This window comes from Hippopotamus amphibius, chromosome 6, assembly GCF_030028045.1.
Source record: "Hippopotamus amphibius kiboko isolate mHipAmp2 chromosome 6, mHipAmp2.hap2, whole genome shotgun sequence".
NCBI classification, from domain to species: Eukaryota; Metazoa; Chordata; class Mammalia; order Artiodactyla; family Hippopotamidae; genus Hippopotamus; species Hippopotamus amphibius.
Window position 1 is genome coordinate 661,825 of NC_080191.1, and position 20,382 is coordinate 682,206.

Sequence of the window (20,382 nt, forward strand, 5' to 3'; positions counted from 1 at the left end):
TGTTTGTGTCTGTGTGTGAAGGAGAAAAGAAGAGGTTTATCGCTTTGCCAGGCAAAGGGAGACACACAGGCTTCTGCCTCAGAAAACCTGTGTCTCCAGCCCAGAGGATTGGTGAAGGGTTTTACCACAGTGGTGCAGAGGCCGGCTCTCTGACAAGATGAGGGTGTGAGCAGGGCTTGCATGCCCTTCATCTCGTCTCAGGTGTCAGTCTCTTAATCTTGATGAGCTTCTCTGGTCCCTTGGATCTCGCCATCACCACTTTTGTGTTTTTATTTTAGCTCCGTGTCTTATCGACGTCTCCGCTGTATCTTGGACTTGTTAAGGAAGAAAGTACTAAGCCAGCTCCTCAGAAACACTCTGGTTGGTATAACGTGGTCTGAGATACAACGTGCAGGCAGCCCTTGTCCCAGTTACCTTTGTGTAGCTTCGCTCTGTCGTTTTGTGACTTCACGTTCGTCCAAGTGAAAATTCAGTGTTTCCTTCTTCCCTGGCTCCTTCCTTTCTCTGCCTCGCGCGTGTTTTCACACGGGGTTTGTGGTGAGGAATGTGCGGATGTGTCTCCTCCTGAGTGGGGTGTAATTCGTAGGAACTGGAAGCATGGGAATACTGGTGGTGGTTCTCGGGTGGCCGGCACAGAGTGGACCCTCAGGGATTACGTATCGTGAGACGCATTTGCCCTTGTTTCTCTTTGCTGAAGACTTTTATGTGTGAAGCAAATCTCAGACGATGCTGGTTTCCTTCTGCACCTGCGTGAGCATTTCTACAGCATGCCCAGGTTTCCCTCCCAGCCGCGGGCCAGCCTGTCAGCACCAGGAGGGATGCTTTGCTGTCATGCATGAGCCAGGCGGGAGTCAGTTATTGCTGTCTCAAACACGTTTTCTCACAGTTTCCTTCTGAGCAGCATCCAGACAGATCTACATGTTGCTTTTTACACAAGCAAGAATGTTACACTTCACTTCAATTTTAAGATGGTGGATTTCATGCTGTTCCACTTCTTTCTGTTGTAGGAATCCTTGGTAATGACTTCTGTTCCCTTCAGTAACCAACCCAAGTCATCATCAGTGACCAGTCTCGTTAAGTCTCTTATCAACCTAGTTAGGATACGTGAAGGCCAGATCCCTCCCTCTCTCCCTCCCCCCGGGATGAGACGTTTCCTTGCCATTAAAATGCACTGATATAATGATGTCCTAGTGGCTTGTCTTTCTGATTATTCTATCATGATAAACAAAAGCATAAAAGAGAAATTTGAGTTGGTCTAAGATAATTGCATCCCTGTTTGTAGAGGACTCGCACCTGTCACCAGTTCATAGAATGACTTGCTCCATGCTGCTGGTTTTTAGGGTCCCGTGGACAGAATTCCACAGTTCCGTGTGGCTTGTTTCATCTCGACGTGGGCAGCCTTTTCCAGGTGACGCCCCTGCGGCCAGCACTGTGGGGAGGGGCTGACCTTTTAGTCCTTGAGTATTTGAAATACACAGTATTAAATACACTGCAATCCAGTATCATTTAAGGAAGGAGACACATTGTGTTGTTTTCTTGTGCTTTTATTGGCCTCGATTCACCCTTTCTGCTGGTATTGTTGGTTTGGCATCAGGTGTGAAACCTCTCCGATCCATAGGTTGTCAGCTCGTTCCACGTGTGTGAACTTGGCTGTTCCTAAGGAACTGTGTTCTTGTCCATAATGAAATGGCGCTGTTAAAGATCTGCTTCTTCTCTAAATGCGTTTTTGCAGCTGCTCGGAGCGCCATAAAGGACCGCCCGCTGGTTTTCCACAGTAAAGTCCGGTCGTCGGGCTACACGGCTGCCCCGCAGTGAGTGGACCGGCCCAGAGGCAGGCCAGGGCCTCCGGGTGCGGGTGTGGGTGTGGATGGGAGTGGGCACATGGACCGCAGCACGTCGCCATCGCAGAAGTGGCGGCAGTGAGCATTTATTGAGTGCTTCCCGTGTACACAGCCTCGGGTCAGCCTGCGGTCCCTGACTGATGACGGTGAGCGTGACAGTCCAGGGAGGTGAGCGGAAGGCTGGCGCCGGAGGTCTGGCCGCGCTGCTCTGAGCTCGGAGCGCTGAAATGCATTGCGTTTGAAACTTGGGCAGCAGCTCTGTTTGAACTGGGCTGGGGGAGGCCAAAGGTGAGGCAGTAGGACACAGCCTGACATGTGAGAATTCAGGTGCAACAGAGCCTTGAAATCCCCTGTTTCTGCAGGACCCGCATGTCTCTCAGAGGCACGTTTGGCTTTTCTGTATGAAATGCAGACACACCGCTGCTCCCGCTCCCGCTCCCCGCCCCCCGCCCCAGACCTTGGCCCTTTATCCGCTCTTAACACAGCGACCAAAACAGCCTTCTTACTGGGAAGCCCCAGGGCCTCCCCCTGGGAACAGAAGTTGGGGTCTTCGGGAGGCTCTCCAGGGTCCTTCTGGTCGGCCCTCACCGTCCCCCTGGCCCCGCCTCTCCTGTGCCCCCCCGCCCCCGGCCCCCTGCAGCAGCCCAGCCCCCACCCCTCCTGCTCAGGGCTGTGCACTGGCCCTGCCCTGCCCTCCCCATGTGCTTCACTGAGGCTCACGTGGGTGGTGCTCCCAGCGCAACCAGTCTCTGCTCCCGGGGTCCAGGCCGTCGTCTCTGGTTGCTCTTTATAAAATTTTACATCCTCTGCCCTCCCTTACCCCCCCCCCCCCCCCAGCTTCCCCACAGCTCTGTCCTGTTTTTCTCTTTCCCTTTGGCCCAACCACTGGCTGGCATCGTTTCACTTCTTGTCTGTTCTATAAACCCCTGGGCCTGGGACAGAGCCTGGTACCTCGGAGCCTCTGACAAAGCCCTTGTGGACAGGTGGATGGATGGACGGAAGGGTGGATGGGTGAATGAGTGGGGGGTGGGGGTGGGTGGATGGATGGATGAGTGGGGGGTTGGGGTGGATGGATGGATGGATGGATGAGTGGGGGGTGGGCGTGGATGAATGGGTGGATGAGTGGGGGGTGGGGGTGGATGGATGGATGGATGAGTGGGGGGTGGGCGTGGATGGATGAGTGAATGAGGGGGGGTGGGGGTGGATGGATGGATGAGTGGGGGGTGGGGGTGGATGGATGAGTGAATGAGTGGGGGGTGGGGGTGGATGGATGAGTGAATGAGTGGGGGGTGGGGGGTGGATGGATGGATGGATGAGTGGGGGGTGGGGATGGATGGACAGATGGGTGGCTGGATTCTGGATTCACGCCATGGTAGAACTGCACACTAGTCCATGCCCCAGCCCGTGGGGTGGCGCAGGGGTAGTGCCATCTGTTAAGTGTGGACTCCTAGGGTCCACTGTATTACGTGAGTCTTGAGTGTGGGGCCCCGTCTAGGAGTCCAGGGGGAGGAGGAGCCAGACCATGGACAGTCCCGAGCATCAAAAGTACAGGGTGTTATAAGGTTTTAAGTGAGGGCACCGGGTGAGGACATGCAGCACTGTGACATCTGGAGGCAGTGAGGACAGATAGAGGCGGTGAGGCCGACCTGGACTGTGCCCACCCCCCTGCCTGTGCACTTCCTCCTCCTCAGATGTGCCGGGTGGTCCCAGCCCAGTCTCCCTCAGCCCCCCACCCCGTCATGGGCATCCTCACCCAGGTCCGTGTCAGCACCCTGGGGTCTTGCAGACCCTGCAGCAGATGCAGAGCCCCGGGGGCCCCTCCCGCCCGCCTTGCTTCCACGGCTCTGGACGTGGTGTTGCCCTGCCTGCCTGGCTGCAAAATGATTATCTTAGTTTTTTTTTCTAGGAACCCACAATTTGTAGGTAAATAGCTCAGTGTTCTCTAGAATTTTAATACCCAGATACACTTTATGTCCCCAGTAGTGAAATAGCCAATGTAGATACAGAATTGGAGGAATAGCTATTAAAATTAAAGTGATTAAATATTCAGTTTATTACTAACTTGGGACACAGGAAGCATTAATGTATTTATGTATATCTTTCACCACAAAAAACTTAGAACTTTCAGTCTTTAAGAGTGACATAGAATTCTTCTTTCCACAGTGTAACTATGTTTTCACCAAAGACTAATTTCAAGAATGACGGTAAAAGATCTTCAAAATGCAAGAACAATTACAGATGGTATGTAACCTAGTTTGTGCTTTCCAAGTAAATTTGAAATAATTTGGACTCTTTAAATACTTTAAATGAATTTTTTCAAACAGGTGTAAGACCTTATAAGTACGTATATACATGTGTCTGTATATATACAGACATATAAATATATGTTATTTTTGTGTGTATATGTCCTTTTAATCAAATCTAATTCATATTAATCGTTTTTCAGGCATGCTGCTTTTTTTTTTTTTAATCACCTTTATTTAGGTGACAGTTTTTGTTTAAGATTTGGCTTTAGAAAGTACTGTAAGTGATGATTATTCTTACACGCTGTTTAGGTAGTAATCGGACAGAAGATCTGAGCAGTTCTAGTGCTTTTGCTGTTCGCAGTGGCCCGGGATGGGCTCGTGGTTTGGAGACGCTTTCTTTCACCTGCGGCCCTTGGCCCCGGGGCTGGCGCCACACCCGTCCCCCGACCCCGCGACTGTGGACGAGCCCTGCAGGCTCCGGGGCCCAGTCCTCCAGACGGGAAGGTGTTGGGGGGCCTCCGGGTCCCAGGCCGTAAGGAGAGACGACGGCCTAGGGCACCTGAACCGCTGTTCATCCCAGCGCGCGTCCCGGCCGCGTGAGCGCATCCCCGCAGCGCGCAGCCCGGCGCGCGTGGTCGTGTCTCCCGCCCCCTCCTCCCGCCACGTCCCGCTGCTCCGTGTCCGCGGGTCGGAGCGGCCAAGCAGCTGCTGCCGCCAGACGCCCTCGCGCCCTGCCAGGGCCTCGCAGACGTTCGTGGTCAGCTGTGGAATGCGGCCCGGGTTCTGCTGAGCCCTGGTTCCCTGCGCGTTTTTCCCTGAGGAGCTCCTCTGCGGGAGCTGCTGGCTCTCGGGGGAGCCTGCAGAGGCGGCAGGTGCACCCTCCCTCCCCGTCCTGCCCTCCCCGTCCTGGTGCTGCTCGGGCCGGTGGATCGGGACTGAGGGGTGCAGGCACTGAGGAAAGCTTTATTCCTTGACCAAAGAATGTGAGGAGCGCGCCCGGCTCTCCCGCGGGCCAGGGGCTCTGCACGCGGGGCGCCATCTGGAGTGGAGGGGTCGTGGGCGGGGCCTCTGCACGCGGCCGCCTGCGCGGGTGAGGGGCGGGGCCTGTGCACACGGCCCGCCTGTGCGGGTGAGGGGCGGGGCCTGTGCACACGGCCCGCCTGTGCAGGGGAGGGGAGGGGCTTCTGCACGCGGCCGCCTGCGTGGGTGAGGGGCGGGGCCTGTGCACACGGCCCGCCTGAGCGGGGGGGGGGGGGGGGAGGGGCGGGGCCTGTGCACACGGCCCGCCTGCGCGGGTGAGGGGTGGGGACTGTGCACACGGCCCCGCCTGCGCGGGGGAGGGGAGGGGGCCTCTAGTTCGCTGTGTCAGGCCGAGGCCTCTGCCCGGGTCCCTGCAGGCAGGGGAGGCGGGGCTGAGCACAGAAGCAGGGGGGAGGCCTCGTCCCCCAGCCCTCCGCTTTTTTCTCCCGGGGAGCCCAGGGCCCTTGGGTTAATGCCTCGCGTGCCGCGTCCCGGGGGCCTAGAGGAGGGCGCTGGAGCCCGCCCTCCGTCCCTGACAGGCGGCACTCGCGGCCGGGGCGCCCCCCGGAGGCCGCCGGGGCCCAGGGCACAGCCTCCTGCGCCGGCCGCTGCCCTCTGGGGGGCCTGGCCCGCGGGTCCTGCCGGTGCTGCGTGTGGGGCACGCGTCCTTTCTCCCGCCAGCCTTTCCTTGAGTTGGTTTGGAAAGTCCGTGCGATTATTTTCATGGCAAGTACAGGCCATTTGTCGATGATTTGAATAATTAGTATGGTAGCCACTCACAAAGAGTATGAACCTGGAGAGTAAAACGTTTTCTCTCTGTGTGAAGCTTCCTCTCCAAATCGTCTGTTTTCATGTTGGTTCATATTAAACACGAGAAATCCTTGCTATTTTGTACTGCAAATATATGCATGTTTAGCATGTATTTTAAATTTAAGTCCACTGTAAAGAGTTATTTCATGGTTTTTTAAGGTAGGTATAGTTGATTTACAGTATGTTAGTTTCAGGATTTTAACATAGTGATTCAATGTTGGCATAGATTATTCTCTGTTTAAAGGTATCACTGGATAATGGCTATATTTCCTTGTGCTGTGCAGCGTATCCCTGTTGCTAATCTATTTTATACATAGACGTTTGTGTCCCTTAATTCATCCCCCGTCTTGCCTCTCCCCACTGGTAGCCACTAGTTGGTTCTCTGCATCTATGAGTCTGCTTCTGTTTTGTTACATACATTCCTTTGTTTTATTTTTTAGATCCCTCATATAAGTGAGATCCTACAGGATTTGTCTTTCTCTCTGTGACTTATTTCACTAAGCATAATATCTAGGTCTGTCCACATGGTGGCAAATGGCAGAATTTCATTCCTTTTTATTGTTAATGTTCTGTTGTGTATGTGTGTGTGTGTATATATTATATACACACTTCTTAATCCACTCACCTGTTGATGGGCAGGGGTTGCTTCCATCTCTTGGCTACTGTAAATACTGCTGCTGTGAACATTGGGTTGCATGTATGTTTTCGAATTACTGTTTCCATTTTCTTCAGACAGATACCCAGCAGTGTAATTCCTGAATCATAAGGTAGTTTTATTTTTAGTTTTTGAGGACCCTCCATGCTGTTTTCCGCAGTGGCCGAACCGCTGTCCATGAGGGCTCCCTTTTCTCCACATCCTTGCCAGCACTTGCTATTTGTTGTATTTTTGATGACAACCATTCTGACCAGTGTGAGGTGGTATCTCATTGTGGGTTTGATTTGCATTTCCCTGACAATTAGAGATGTCGAGCATCTTTTCATGTGCCTGTTGGCCATCTGTATGTATTCTTTGGAAAAATATCTATTCATCTCTTCTGTCCCTTTTAAAATTGAGTTGTTTGGCTTCTTTGATGCTGAATTGTATAAGCTGTTTATTTATGTTGGCTATCAACCTCTTATCAGTCATATCATTTGCAAATATTTTCTTCAAGTCTGTAGGTTTCTTTTCATTTTGTCAGTGGTTTCTTTTGCTGTGCAGAAGCTTTTAAGTTTAATTTGATCTTATTTGTTTATTTTTGCTTTTATTTCTTTTGCCTTAGGAGATAGATCTAGAAAATATTGCTACATTTTATGTCAGTGTTCTGCCTTTGTTTTCTTCTAGGAGTTTCGTGGCTTCTGGTTTTACATTTAGGCCTTTAGTCCATTTTGAGTTTATTTTTGTGTATGATGTGAGGAACTATTCTAATCTCATTCTTTTACATTCAGTTGTCCAGTTTTCCCAACACCACTTATTGAAGAGACTGTCTTTTCCGCATTGAATATTCTTGCTTATTATGTTGTAGATTAATTGGCCATAAATGTGTGGATTTATTTCTGAGCTCTCTGTCCTGTTCCATTAATCTATGTGTCTGTTTTTGTGCCATACTGTTTTGTTTACTGTAGCTTTGTAGTATAGTCTGAAGACAGGGAGGGTGATACCTCCAGCTTTGTTCTTCTTTCTCAAGGTTGTTTTGGCAATTCTGGGTCTTTTGTGGTTGCATACAAATTTTAGAATTATTTGTTTTAGTTCTGTGAAGAATGTCATTGGCATTTTGATAGGAATCACAATAAATCTGTAGACTGCTTTGGTAGTATAGACAGTTTAACAATATTAATTCTTCCAATCCAAGAACATGGGATGTATTTCCATTCTTTGTATCATTTTCAAATTCTTTCATCATTGTTTTATAGTTTTCAGAGTATAGGTCTTTCACCTCCTTGGTTAAGTTTATTCTTAGGTATTTTATTCTTTTTGATGTGATTATAAATGGGTTGTTTCCTTAATGTATCTTTCTGATAGTTCATTGTTAGTATATAGAAAAGCAACAGATTTCTGTATCTTGCAACCTTACTGAATTCATGTATTAATTCTAATAGTTCTTTTTGGTGGAGACATTAGGGTTTTCTATATATAGTATCATGTCATCTGCAAATAGTGACAGTTTTACTTATTCCCTTCTGATTATGTTGTATTTTATTTCCTTTTCTTGTCTGATTGCTGTGGCTAGGAATTCCAGTACTGTGTTAAATAGATGTTGCAGGAGTGCACATCCTTGTCTTGTTTCTGATTTTAGAGGAAAAGCTTTCACCTTTGAGTATGATGTTAGCTGTGGCTTGACCATAAATGGCATTTGTTATGTTGAGATGTGTCCTCTCTATACCAACTTTGATGAGTGTTTATCATGAACGGATGTTTAATTTTTTTCAAATGCTTTTTCTATGTCTATTGAGGTGATCATGTGATCTTTACCCTTCCTTTTGTTAATGTGGTGTATCACATTGATTGATTTGTGAATATTGAACCATCTTTGCATCCCTGGAATAAATCCCACTTGATCATGGTGTATGATCCTTTTTATACATTGTTGAATTCAACTTGCTAATATTCTATTGAGGATTTTTGCATCTGTATTCATCAGGATACTGGCCTGTAATATTTTTTTTTTGGTAGTATCTTTGTCTGGCTTGGGGATCAGGGTAATGGTGCACTGTAGTTGAATTTGGGAATGTTTCATCTCTTTAAGTTTTTGTAATAGTTTGAGAAGGATCGGTATTAACTCTTCTTTATATGTTTGGTATAATTCCCCCTGAAACTGTTCAGTCCTGGACTTTTGTTTGCTAGGAGTTTTTAAATTACAAATTCAATTTCACTACTAATGATCCATCTATTCAGATTGTGTATTTCTTCCTGAATCAATTTTTGAAGCTTGTATGTTTCCAGAAATTCATCCATTTCTTCTGGGTTGTCCGACTTGTTGGTTTATGAGTGTTCACAGAATTCTCTAATGACTTTTTCTATCTTTGTGGCATTGGCTTTTATTTCTCCTCTTTCATTTCTTGTTTTGCTTGTTTGAGTCTGCTCTCTTTTCTTTTTGATAAGTCTGGCTAAAGATTTGTCAATTTTCTTTTTTTCTTTTTTTGTCAATTTTCTTTTATCTTTTCAAAAAAAAAAGCTTTTGTTTCATTGATCCTTTTTGTTGTTTTTTGGTCTCTATTTATTTCCTCTCTGATCTTTATTATTTCCTTTCTTTTCCTGACTTCGGGCTTTGTTTATTCTTCTAATTCCTTTAGATGGAAGATTAGGTTGTTTTTTGAGATTTTCTTGTTTCTTGGGGAAGGTCTGTATCACTATAAACTTCCCTCTTCAAACTTATGTTGCTGCATCCCGTAGAATTTTGGGAAGTTGTATTTCCATTTTCATTTATCTTGAGGTAATTTCTGATTTCATGTTTAATTTCATTATTGATTTCTTTGTTTTTTAGTGGCATGTTGTTTAGTCTCTACATTTTTGTGCATTTCTCACTTTTCTTCCTGTAATTGATTTCCAGTTTCATAGTGTTGTGGTTGGAGGAAGTGCTGGATATAATTTCTGTCCTTAATCTCTTGTTGAGACTTGTCTTGTGGCCAGTGTGTGGTCTCTCCTGGAGAACATTCCACGTGCACTTGAGAAGAATGTGTGTTTGGCTCCTTTCGGATAGAATGTTCTACAGGTATCTATTGAGTCCAAACAGTCTGTTGTGCCATTTGACTGATGTTGCCTTATTGACTTTCTGTCTGGATGTTGTGTCCACTGATGTCAGTGGGGTGTTGAAGTCCCCAACCATTATTGTATTGTTGTCAATTTCTCCCTTTATGTCTGTTAAAATTTGCTTTATATATTTAGGTATTCCTGTATTGGGTTCACATATGTTAATGAGTATAATATCCTATTGTATTGATCCTTTTATCATTATCTAATGCCATTCTTTGTTTTTTATAGCCTTTGTTTTAAAGTCTGTTTTGTCTGATATGATTATTGCTCCTGCATTCTTCTCGTTTCCATTTGCATGAAACATCCTTTCCATTGTCTCATTTTCAGTCTGTGTGTGTTTTTAGCTCTGAAGTAAGTCTCTTGCAGGCAGCATATAGATGGTATTTCGTGATTTTGAATGTATGAGTTTTTATATATATATATAAGTTTATATAAATATATATATATGAATTTTATGGAATAAATTATACATGTAAATAAGGAAACATTCACCTTATTTCTAATGCCACTCTGAACTATCTCAATTATTTTCTCTTATCTTCCTTAAAGTAAAGAGTACCCTTTGGAGAGTCCTCTGCCAAGCAAGCTCAGCAAGCAGCTTGCTGTGGCTCACGACCAAGCTGCCGTGCTCTGTGTTCAGTATTCAGGTACGCTAGGCCAGCGGAGCCCTGCTTCACTGCCTTTGTAAGAGTCTCTTATTCTGCCCACTCTTCCATTTTAAATAGATTTTTAAAATCTTGGTTACTTGCAGTTATATGAAATTATTTGAATCTAGATTAAAATCAAAACTTGCTTCCCCTGGAATGTCATTAGAATCGGCGCAGAGAGTCCGTGTGTGCCCTGGGGCGCCTGCAGTGTGCGCATGGGGTTTGGTTATGCGCTCCTCCCGGTCTATGCTCCATGCACGTGGCCATCTCCTCCATGAGCTCCGAGGGAGCCTGGTGGGAGGGCTACACGTGAGGCTTATTCATAGACACATAGAAGCTGCAAAACAGCCAGCAAGTGTGCCCTGGAGACCTGGGCTTCTGTTCCTCAGTGGGCTGAGCCTTTCCTCTCGAGGTGGAGTCACCCTCAGGGCCAGGCAGGCTTGGCCTCGTGGCAGCCACTCTGCTCTCAAGTGCATCGAAAGGCCTTTACTTCCTTTCTGGGACCTCAGCAGTTTTCTCGGTCAAGTTTGGAAGAAGTCTAGAGGCAGTTTTCATCCAGGCAGCTCCACTATTTGAGCTCTTCTTTTCAGAAGTAAACGCCATTTCTGGTCTTTAGATTTGCTTACAGGAGAGAACATGCCTTTGCCCCCAATGCAGGGTCTGTCTGTGTGCCAGCACCCACCCACCCCACCTCTGTGCGTGCTTGACCAGCCGTCTGCCCAAAGTGGATTCCTAAAGGTCCATGTATAACTGTGCTGAATTCCTTTCGTTTTTGATAGAATTCTAGCCAAAGAATTTTTTGAATAATTGTAGGAAATGAGGTATGTAATATTATCAGTAAATATTTTTGTGACATTCGATGAGCTTGCTTACCGAGTGTATGATTATAACAGTAGGATCCTCAGGTTTGAATACTATGGGGGGAATCTATAATTTATTTCTACCTTGTTTTAAGGAAGTGTTTAAATGGAATGGCTTCACCAAATATGCCTCTCAAGAATCTGTTGCTGGGGGGCAGGCTGCCTCAGGGCTTCCGCGGGCACCCAGGGTTCAGGTTCCCTGTTGACCAACGCTGAGTCCTGGGCACACCGCTTGCTCCCAGCCCTCACGCTCTTCTCTGTGCAAGAAGTCAGGACTCTCAGTGCCTGGGATTAGGTGTTGAGGAAATGCTGTTACCTGTTTCAGCTTTCCTCACTACCTGGGAAAACGAGCATCAGGCTAACTGGAAATTCTACCTTTTATCTGCTGCACGTTTGACTCCTCTGAGTTATGGTTTATAGGGAGTTTCTCTTATCTTTTTCAGCAGGAGGTGGACAGCGGCTGGCCTGTGGCTTAGCCAACCACTTGTCCCTGGTCTTCAATGCCGATCTGGCTGGGACACCTGCTGTTTTTTCAGGTAAAATGTAGAATTTTAGTTAATGTGGATTTATGAGTGGGTCTTGTTACCAAACCAGGTCCTTTTGCCGAATGCTGACATGCCAGGGTTTGCAGCAGAAAAAGGGTTTACTCACAAGGAGCCGAGCCAGGAGACAGGAGAGCACATCTCAGGTCCGCTCGCCAGGGGTGGGGCAGGGACGTTTATGGGATGGAGAAGCAGGGTGGTCTCGGGGTGGGGGCTGGGGATTGGAGGCAGGGAAGAGGTGAGGTAGTCTGTGTTCTGTGCGGGCGTCTCTGGGTTATGTGCTTCTTCACGGGACATGTTCAAACACGAAGGTTCATGTCACGATGCGAGAGTGGGGTCAGAAGGTCACTCACTGGACCCCTGCGCAGGTCCAGTCTTAGGGTCAGGGGTCCCAACAACCTTGGCTGGCTTGAGCTCACGCTACACATGGCTGATTCCATGTTCCTGAAAAACAGCTTAGGCCCTGTCACTACAGGGACCCATGTGCCAGAGGCATTGTCTACGGAGTCCAAGAGTGACCAGGCGAGCTTGGTCGGGGGGCGGGGCGGGCTGCCAGTGGGGGTTTCTAGCAAGCTGTTCCCACACCTGCCGTCCTGCAGGCCGAGCTCAAGGAGTCTGTGTGGGCGTGGTCTCGGCCTCACTGCGGTCCTGGTCCTCGCTGGGAATGCCGCCCTCGTTCCCTTCAAGACAAGAGCAGACTCGGACCCTGGCTCGAATTGGGGAATGAGATGGTTTGGTTTAACAAACCAGATTCCACTGAGCTCTGCTAGGCCGAGCATAGTGCGTGCGACGCGTGAGGCCAGGACTGCAGGCACGTTTGTGGCAGGGCCCGAGGTCCTGGGGGAGTGAAGTCAGGTCTTGCAGACAGAACAGAAACATGCTTTGGAAGTTAGTCGTGTTTGTACGTAAACGTTTTTATGAACGGAACAAGGCAGAGGGCTTCCTGAAGCAAGTAGGTTTGCGACGAGGGCGGTGAGGTCCACAGTTATCACTGGACCCGTGGGTTCCTGGTCCTGAACCTTGGGATCTCTGCCCTCCTCCTGGGGCTCGTGCTTCAAAACATACACTTGGTAGGTATTTTAACAACAACTGAAACACAAAAAACAGCAGACCTTTCACGAGTCCATGTGTTTCTGTGAACTAGAGAGGCGAGAGTGGGAGGAGCCGGGCCTCCCTCCAGGTTCCCGGGCCGGCCCTTCCCAGAGCGCGCAGCCGGCTCCGGACAGAGTGCAGGGGCGGCCCTCCCCAGGGCAGGCGCCGTGCCGGGGGTGTGCTGCCCGCCGCGTCTCTCTTCCAGGACGCCCCGCGGCTCGCCGGGCCCAGCCCTGTGCCGGGGGTGGGCTGGTGACGGCCCCTGGGGCTCGCGCGCCGGGCAGCCCCCGCGGCGGGTGTGCGTGCTGATTCCGTCGCTTGTGGACGTTGCTCGGTGGACTTTATGGTGGGAAAGGGCTTCTGCGGCATTAGGAGGAGGCAGTGGATGTCCCAGCCTGCCTTTTAGAAACATGCGCTGTTCCCGTCGTGGGGAAGAGCGTCGTCGTTTCCCACCTTCCCTGTGTCAGCTCAGCGTCCGCCCCGTGGGGGTCGCTGGTGGATGGGCACACAGTGCAGCGTCGGAAATAGGCTGGATCTCTCCGCGCTTACCCCAAATGCACAAACGTGGGTGGTTTTGTTTCCGTCCTCATCTGAGAGAAACAGGAAAAGTGTATTCTGGATACTTTGATTGTGGCCAGTATTAGGTGCTAAAGTAGAATTCCCTGCAGAGGACCCGACCTCTAGAGCAGAAGCAGGCGGTGCGTCCCGCGTGAGAGCTGTGGCTCACAACCAAGTGTGACTTGCTGACGGGCCCGTGTCTATGCTTTAGACTGCAGGGCGCTGCCCACCCAACGCCGCGGTCCAGCACGGGGGCCGTGGGGAGCCCTGCTCCACCCCCCTTAGGGCGGGGACACGGCTGGAAGGGTCTTGAGCGTGTCCAGGGGACCACGCCCTCTCACATCAGGCTGAGGGCGAGGGGTGTAACAGCCAGATCCTGGGGTTAGTCTCCTCGGAAGATTAAATTCCTGAAGATCTCGTTAAATGTTGTGGAATTATGTAAAAACAAATTCTTATAAAGGGATGAGATCGAGCTGAGAACTCTCGCTTCTCGAGTCCTTTGCCTGTCTGAGCACTGCCGAGGGGCCCCCTCCCGCCGTCCCTCCTGTGGGTGGGGACCTGGCGCCTGGTCCCTGTGCACCCACTGTCGGTCCCGCCCCTCCTGCGGGAGGCCTGGCCCTGGGGGAGAGAGGACCGCAGACCAGGTTTTGTGTCCTGTTCACTCAGTTTCTAGAGCATGTCCCCCCCCCCCCCACACACCCGAGGACATCCGTCGTCAGAGGTGGGAGGAGGCGTGTGTGAACGTGGCCGCGGAGGAAAGGGGGTCCTGGCTGGGGTCTCGGCCTCGCCCCGCCGCCGTGCGTCTGCACAGGCCTCCGGGTGTGGCGCTTCGTGCGTCCAGCGTGGAGCTTGGAGGAGAAGGTCCTGCTGGGGCCCTGTCGTTGTCACTGGGAGCTGGGGGTCTGTGCTGACACTCGGGCCGGAGGCGCCGGGCAGCTCCTTGAGGGCTCTGCTCCGCGGTGCCCCTGCCCACTTGGGTACCGCAGCCCGGCCGTGGGGACGCTGGTCCGCGGTGGGAGGGCCGCGTGAGCGACGGCAGGGCGTCCGCCCCGCCACCGATGGCGGGAGGAAGCCCCGCTAAACCCGCCGCACGCGGCCTCGCGTCTCTTGCCGCCTGGGGAGGCGGTGCTGGTCCGAGCACCTGCTTTGACGTGCGAGGCAAGGGAGTCGCTCAGCGCGGGGCGCACCTGGAGGCCCCACGGGAAGCTGTCATGCGCTCTGCGGCCTGCGCTGGGCCCACAGCACCGGCTCTGCCCCGCGTCAGAGGGCTGGGGTCGCTGGGTCGCCCTCCTCCTCTGGCCTTGGTGCTGCCGTGACGCTCCCGGAAAGGGACACCAGAGGGCGGCAAAGCCATTGCGGATATTTCCTACTCAGGAGATTTTAGCTCAGTGGGCGCGAGGTCGCGTCACGGCTGCACTGTACACTTGTGCGTCTTTCCCGGCTTTTCCATTTCTGCTTGTTGGTTTTCTGACACGTGTGATGTGGTGATGGTTCATCTGTCTCACTGTCTAATCTCTAAATTACCGTCTGTGATTTGCACGCTGGGCCCAAGGTGAGCACAGGCTCCTTGTGATGGCAAGAATGTCTCCTAGTCGTCTTACTCCTTCTCTACAGTTTCAGTCACAAAGGGTCAGATTTGGGCGATCTGAGGCCTTGGATCACAGGGTCCAGGCGCCCAGGATGCGGGTCGTGGAGCCCTTTCCCGCGCGTGACAGGGGCTCAGGAGTGCAGCTCTTCTTGTCTGCGTGTCCTGCTCGCCCGGCGCACCCGCTGTGGCCACGTGGGCAGCCCAGCCCTGCCCTGCCCTCTTTCTGTTTCACACCACTTCCTGCAGGACCACGCTTTTCACTTCCTAAACTCAAGTCCATCTCCAAGAAGCCTTCCCCCGCATGGGCTCCTCAGAGCGGCCGGCCGTGGCAGCATCTGGGGGCGATTTTAAGGTTGCCCCCCCACCTCTCCGCCACTGCGATGGCCTTTCTAAGTGGTCACTACGGCGGGGCAGGACGGGGTCCAGAAGTCAGCGTATGTGCAGGTTGGGAGCCATCAGACATCCAAGCACGGAGAGCAGGGCTGGCTGGGTGGGTGGGGTGGAGTCTGGAGGGGCCCGGACAGAAGCCACAGCGCTTCCCGCCACTTCACCAGGCCCGAGCTGACCGGCCAGCAGCCCAGAGCTGGGCCGACGGGACAGGGACCCCCTCACGTGGACGGGATCGCGTTGGCCGGATGCGCGATCTGGGCAGGACTTCCTTCCCTTCCTGAGCATCCACTTATCTTCCTGAAAAGGAGGGGGTGTGTAAGTGATGACTGGTCTGCTATGTGCGAGTTTAATTATTCTGATACTGTAATTGCTGGTTGGGAAGACGGGCTACGTCATAGCTCAACAGCTTCTTCAGAAGCCATATTTAGCCTTTAATGAAGGAAAATCCGCCTCCTTGGGCGCTGGTTCCCTGGGTCACTGGGCTGGGAAGTGCCCCCAGCATCCAGCGTCACTGCCTCCTGCACGAGGTGCAGTCCTGGTGTTTTGGACAGGAGTGCGAGGCCCTCGCTTCCTGCTCTGTCCCCTCAGGTCACGACGGGGCAGTGAGCAGCCAGCGTGTGCTGGAGCCTGGATGGCAGGTGGCTGCTGTCCGCTTCCCGGGACGGGACGCTGCTGGTGTGGTCGGCCCGCAGCACAGAGCTGGCGCTGCGTCTGGTAACGCGTGACCCCGTGGAGACTGTCGGGCAGGCGGCTGTCTAGGCGGAGCTCCCCCAGGGCCCCAGGCTCCTACCCGACCCAGGGGGCTGGGCAGGCAGGCGGCGGAACCCTGGGGGACGGTTCAGGACCTTCTTCAGTGTGTGTGTGTGTGTGTGTGCATATGTGACACGCATGCACGCACAGCACACACATACATGCAGATGTGCACATATGCGTGTACACACAGTTAAGTAGCCATACACTCATATGGTCTAGAAGTGGCAGAACAATTAATGCTAAAATCCCGAAATAATTTAAGTGTAAGTTCGGTGTGATTCTGTCGTGCAGGTGATGATACGGTGTGGAGGAGGCACCTGCTGGGGCGAAGAATCGCTTGTTTAGTGAACTTAGAGGAGAGCACCTGGAGGCAGAATGGGGAAGGGGGGGGGCGGGAGGACGACAGGAGGAGAGGTGGTGACGGGAGCCGTGGCTTGGATGCATCCGGCTGCATGCTGGCAGGAAGCACGCTCTCAAAGGTGCTGTCCGCGTCTGTGGTCTGTGAGTCTTGCTGTAAACAGGGGACTGAGTCCTGGGGAAACCAGTGAGGAAGGAAAGTGGTCATTCCCAGGCCTCACCAGGGTGAGGTGCTCGGCAGCAGTGAAGAGAGGACTTAGGGCCCTCAGTCCTGTCGCCGTCTCCCCTATGACATGCACTGTGCCCCGTAAGTGGGGAAGCAGGCACCTCAGAACTACGCTTTAAAATATGTTTAGAATTTTGGCTCAAATATATTTACTGCCTAGTTTCAATTTTCTTTTATTTTAGAGTTTTTAAATGGCCAGAATTCAAAACACTCATTACAGTGAAATTTTAATCATGTAACATCTTTTAGAAACTCAGGAAGCAGAATGAAAAACTGTAAATTGGTTCTAACAAAGTACATCTCTACATTTGGAATCAATAGATGTTTGGTGTTAAGAGGAACGGATCGCATATTTAGAGCAGTAGAGTTTTTATTGACATTTATTTTATTAGTAATGATGACTGATTTGCATTGCAGGGCAAAGACATGTTTCCTAAGCCTGTACAGTCTGCGCAGTTTTATTACCTAGACGCGTTTATTTTGTTGTCCTCGGGCCCTGAGTTTCAGCTGTTCAAGTATCACATCGACACCAGCAAAGACGACGTGCGAAGGTGGTCACCTCCTCCCGGGGCCTGTTTCCTCCGATCTCGGAACGCCGAGTTTCAACAGGAATTATGTGTAAATAAAGTGTCTGTGTTTACAGACGTCATGCAAACTGTGATAATAACCTCATGTTACCAGAAGCCCCCCTTCTCCACAGGTAGAGCTTCCCTGTAGGGCCGTCCCTGGTCTCGGGGTGGGCTCGCCAGTGGCCGGGGGGCCCAGGAAAGGGGGTCATTGCCCTGGGTCAGCAACGTGTTGAACTTCTTTCATAGGTGGAACTATTGCTGTTTATAATAAGTTGAAATTATGGAATGTTTCATTCGTACCCACAGATGTATGTGTGTACACGCCTGAGTTTGGTGGATATTAATGTGTTGCTGTCTTCATTTTCAAAACTTTGTAAAGAAACAAAACCTTGCAGGGAAGACTGGAGGCCTCCCCCCAGTCCCGTGCCCTCCCCTCCCTGAGGCCAGCACTCACTCTGTACCTGTGTGCACCCCGCGCTGCGTTTGCCGCGCATCCAGGCATCCGTGTGGCTGATGGAGGTTCACGTGTGATGCGCCTTTCGTGCTGACGACTGCCCAGGAGTGCGGCCGCCGTCCGTGGGTTCCCCTGTCAGACGGGTCGGGCGACAGGTTCCCTGGTGACGGACGCCGGGTTCCCTTCCGACTTTTCGTGGCCCCGAGGGTGCTCCCTGGGGCTGCCCCAGCTCACGTCTGCCAGCCTCGCGGGGGCACCTGGGCGTTTCCCGACTTGCCTTCTCCAGCTGCTCTGTGGGGGTGGGGGGGTGGGCTCGCCCTGATCTGGAAGATTGCACCTGGGGTCTCTCCTGGCCTGCGTCCTGCAGGGTTGGGGTCCACCAGCCGACTTCCTTCCTGTAACTGACCAGCTGCTCACCATGTTCACACCAGGGGCGTTTCCCTGGGGAGGAGGCTCTGTGACTCCACCAGGAGCTGCCCACCACCCTCTGCTGTGTGGTTCTGTCCCACTGCTTCTCACTCTGCAGAGCAAGGTGGCTGCTGTAGCTCCAGGCATCATGTCCGTGGTTCTCACAGCAAGATGAAGGGGAGAGCTGGTTAGGCCTGCAGGCCTGGAACCCCCAGGAGCATCCTGGGTGTCTGGGGTGGAGCTGGTCTTAGGGACATCAGGTTGCCGTACAAACATCAGACTGTGGCGAGTCTTGCCGGCTGTTGGCCTCTTCTCTTGGACCCCTCCCCCTTCTCCCACTTCCGGGCCTGAGTCACCGTGGTGCTGGCAGCCTGACCCGCAGTGGGCACGCACTGGCCGCCGGCCCTGAGGATGCCTTGGCCCTGGTACAGCTCTGGGGTTGGGTCAGGAACACCTGCGCATTAGCCAGGCAGCCCTCCCAGCCCTCCCCTCCCACCGGCAGGGGTGTCTGCACACCCTTTGCTCACGTGACCCTCCTTTCTGAGATCCTTTCCTGGGCTGTTCTGTCCAAGGTAAATCACTGTTTTCGGCCTTATTAGCCATCCTGCTGGCTCTGGGCAGTGTCTCGGCAGCGTGCACAGGCGTGTACGGAGCCTCTGCCTTCATCAGGCTTCATTCCCAAACCTCTCCGAGACGTGGCCCATCTTGCCCCTCGAGTCTGCGTGTGGCCCTTTCTCCTGGGACTGGGGACTGGACCCCTGAGCCCCCCTCCCTGGGCCCTGGGACCAGAGGCCTGTCCCTGCGTTCCGCGTCACCCCTTGGGGCGCCCACCCTGTGCCCCGCTCTGCCTGCCACCTCCACCTGGCGTTCGCCTCCCTGCGGACGGGACGGGCTGGGCCTGTTTCACCCTCAGCTCAACGGTCCGAGACGTTTGGACACCGAGCCCCGACGTCGGCCCGTCGCCCACCTGTACCTGCCTGTGCCCCATGCTCGCCCACCTGGGCCGTGATCGCGTCTGGGGTTGCTAGTGGATTCCTTTCCTTTATGACATATTGTTAGGAGGTTAAGATCAGATTTCATTAAACCAACACTACTTATGTTACCCTCTAGAAGATATTAAAAACTTATGTTTAAATGGAATACAGATAACTTATAACTCGTTGGATGTGCCTTAAGGATACAAAATTATTTTAGAATTAGGAAAATTTGTTTTCTCATGAATAGGGGTGCATTCTACTTGGCTATATGTATAATAATATTTTTTCATGAAGTTTTACGAAAGGCAAAACTAGAGTTACCTAAAGGATAATTTAGGCTGTTGACTTGCTATTCCTTTCATGTTAGTAAAATATGGTTATTAAGTGACATGAAAACTTTTTTTTTAATTTTCAGATTTTTAAAATGTAGACTCTTTAGTTGTAGCGAAAGGGAAATGAAGTGATCCTCACCTTTCATTCTCCTCCAGGTATAAACAGAAGAGCAGCTGTACCCCCGTTTTCAGGCTCCCCATGACGGACACTGCAGAGGTCACCAGCTTCTCAGCAGCGAATGATTTTTATTCCTGTATCCTTGCTTCTGCCGTCCTCGCAGTGCTTTCACACCCTAACCACTGTCCTTCCAGCAAAAGCACATGCTGAGGGTGCAAGCTCCAGGCTCAGGCTGAGCCCAGGAACTCGGGAGCTCACAGTCCTTTGTGTGATGGCTTCACGTCAGTAGTGAAAAGAGCCTCAAAGGAAAAATAAAGCTGGGTGCCATGGAGCACATGACGGATAGCAGGGTGATGTATCCTGCCGTTTCTGTCTGTCCTTGTTGAGTAGCACAGTGACTTAGTCCATTTAAAGAGTAAACTGCTGCTTTCGTTATGTGCATCCTCTGGTGAGTTGAACAGTTCACCCCATCTCAGTGGACGATGGCAAAAATTATAGCAGTTGCTGTTGAATAGGAAATTGATTCCAAAATGTTAAGTTTTGAGCTTTTGTGGTTACCATCATCATTTTAAGTTAAAGAGTATTGATTTTAATTTATTTAGAAGCAAAGCTCTGATCTTCAGAAACTCATAATCTTTTCATTTATTCAAAGGTCTAAGTCACATTATTTTGAAAAGTTTTATATTTGAAATTTCAGAAGGACTGATACAAGGTGTTAGAGGTTCTAGTATATTTTAGTTAGAAATGTGATATTTTTATGCTAGAACGTTTTGCTGAAAGAAAACCCAAAACCAAACAAACAAAAACACGCAGCAGAAATGTGTCATTGTGATTCCATATTCTGGCTGTGAGTGAGGATTTCTG

At 51.2% G+C, this 20,382-nt stretch overlaps 1 protein-coding gene across 1 annotated transcript in view; it reads left to right on the forward strand.

Moving 5' to 3' along the window:
- The window catches only part of WDR27 (WD repeat domain 27), a 64,071-nt gene that overhangs the window by 29,693 nt on the left and 13,996 nt on the right, over positions 1-20,382 (forward strand). The window contains 5 exon segments of the mRNA XM_057738737.1: positions 279-360; positions 1,733-1,811; positions 4,005-4,082; positions 10,197-10,294; positions 11,601-11,690. Coding sequence (XP_057594720.1) covers positions 279-360; positions 1,733-1,811; positions 4,005-4,082; positions 10,197-10,294; positions 11,601-11,690 — 427 coding nt within the window.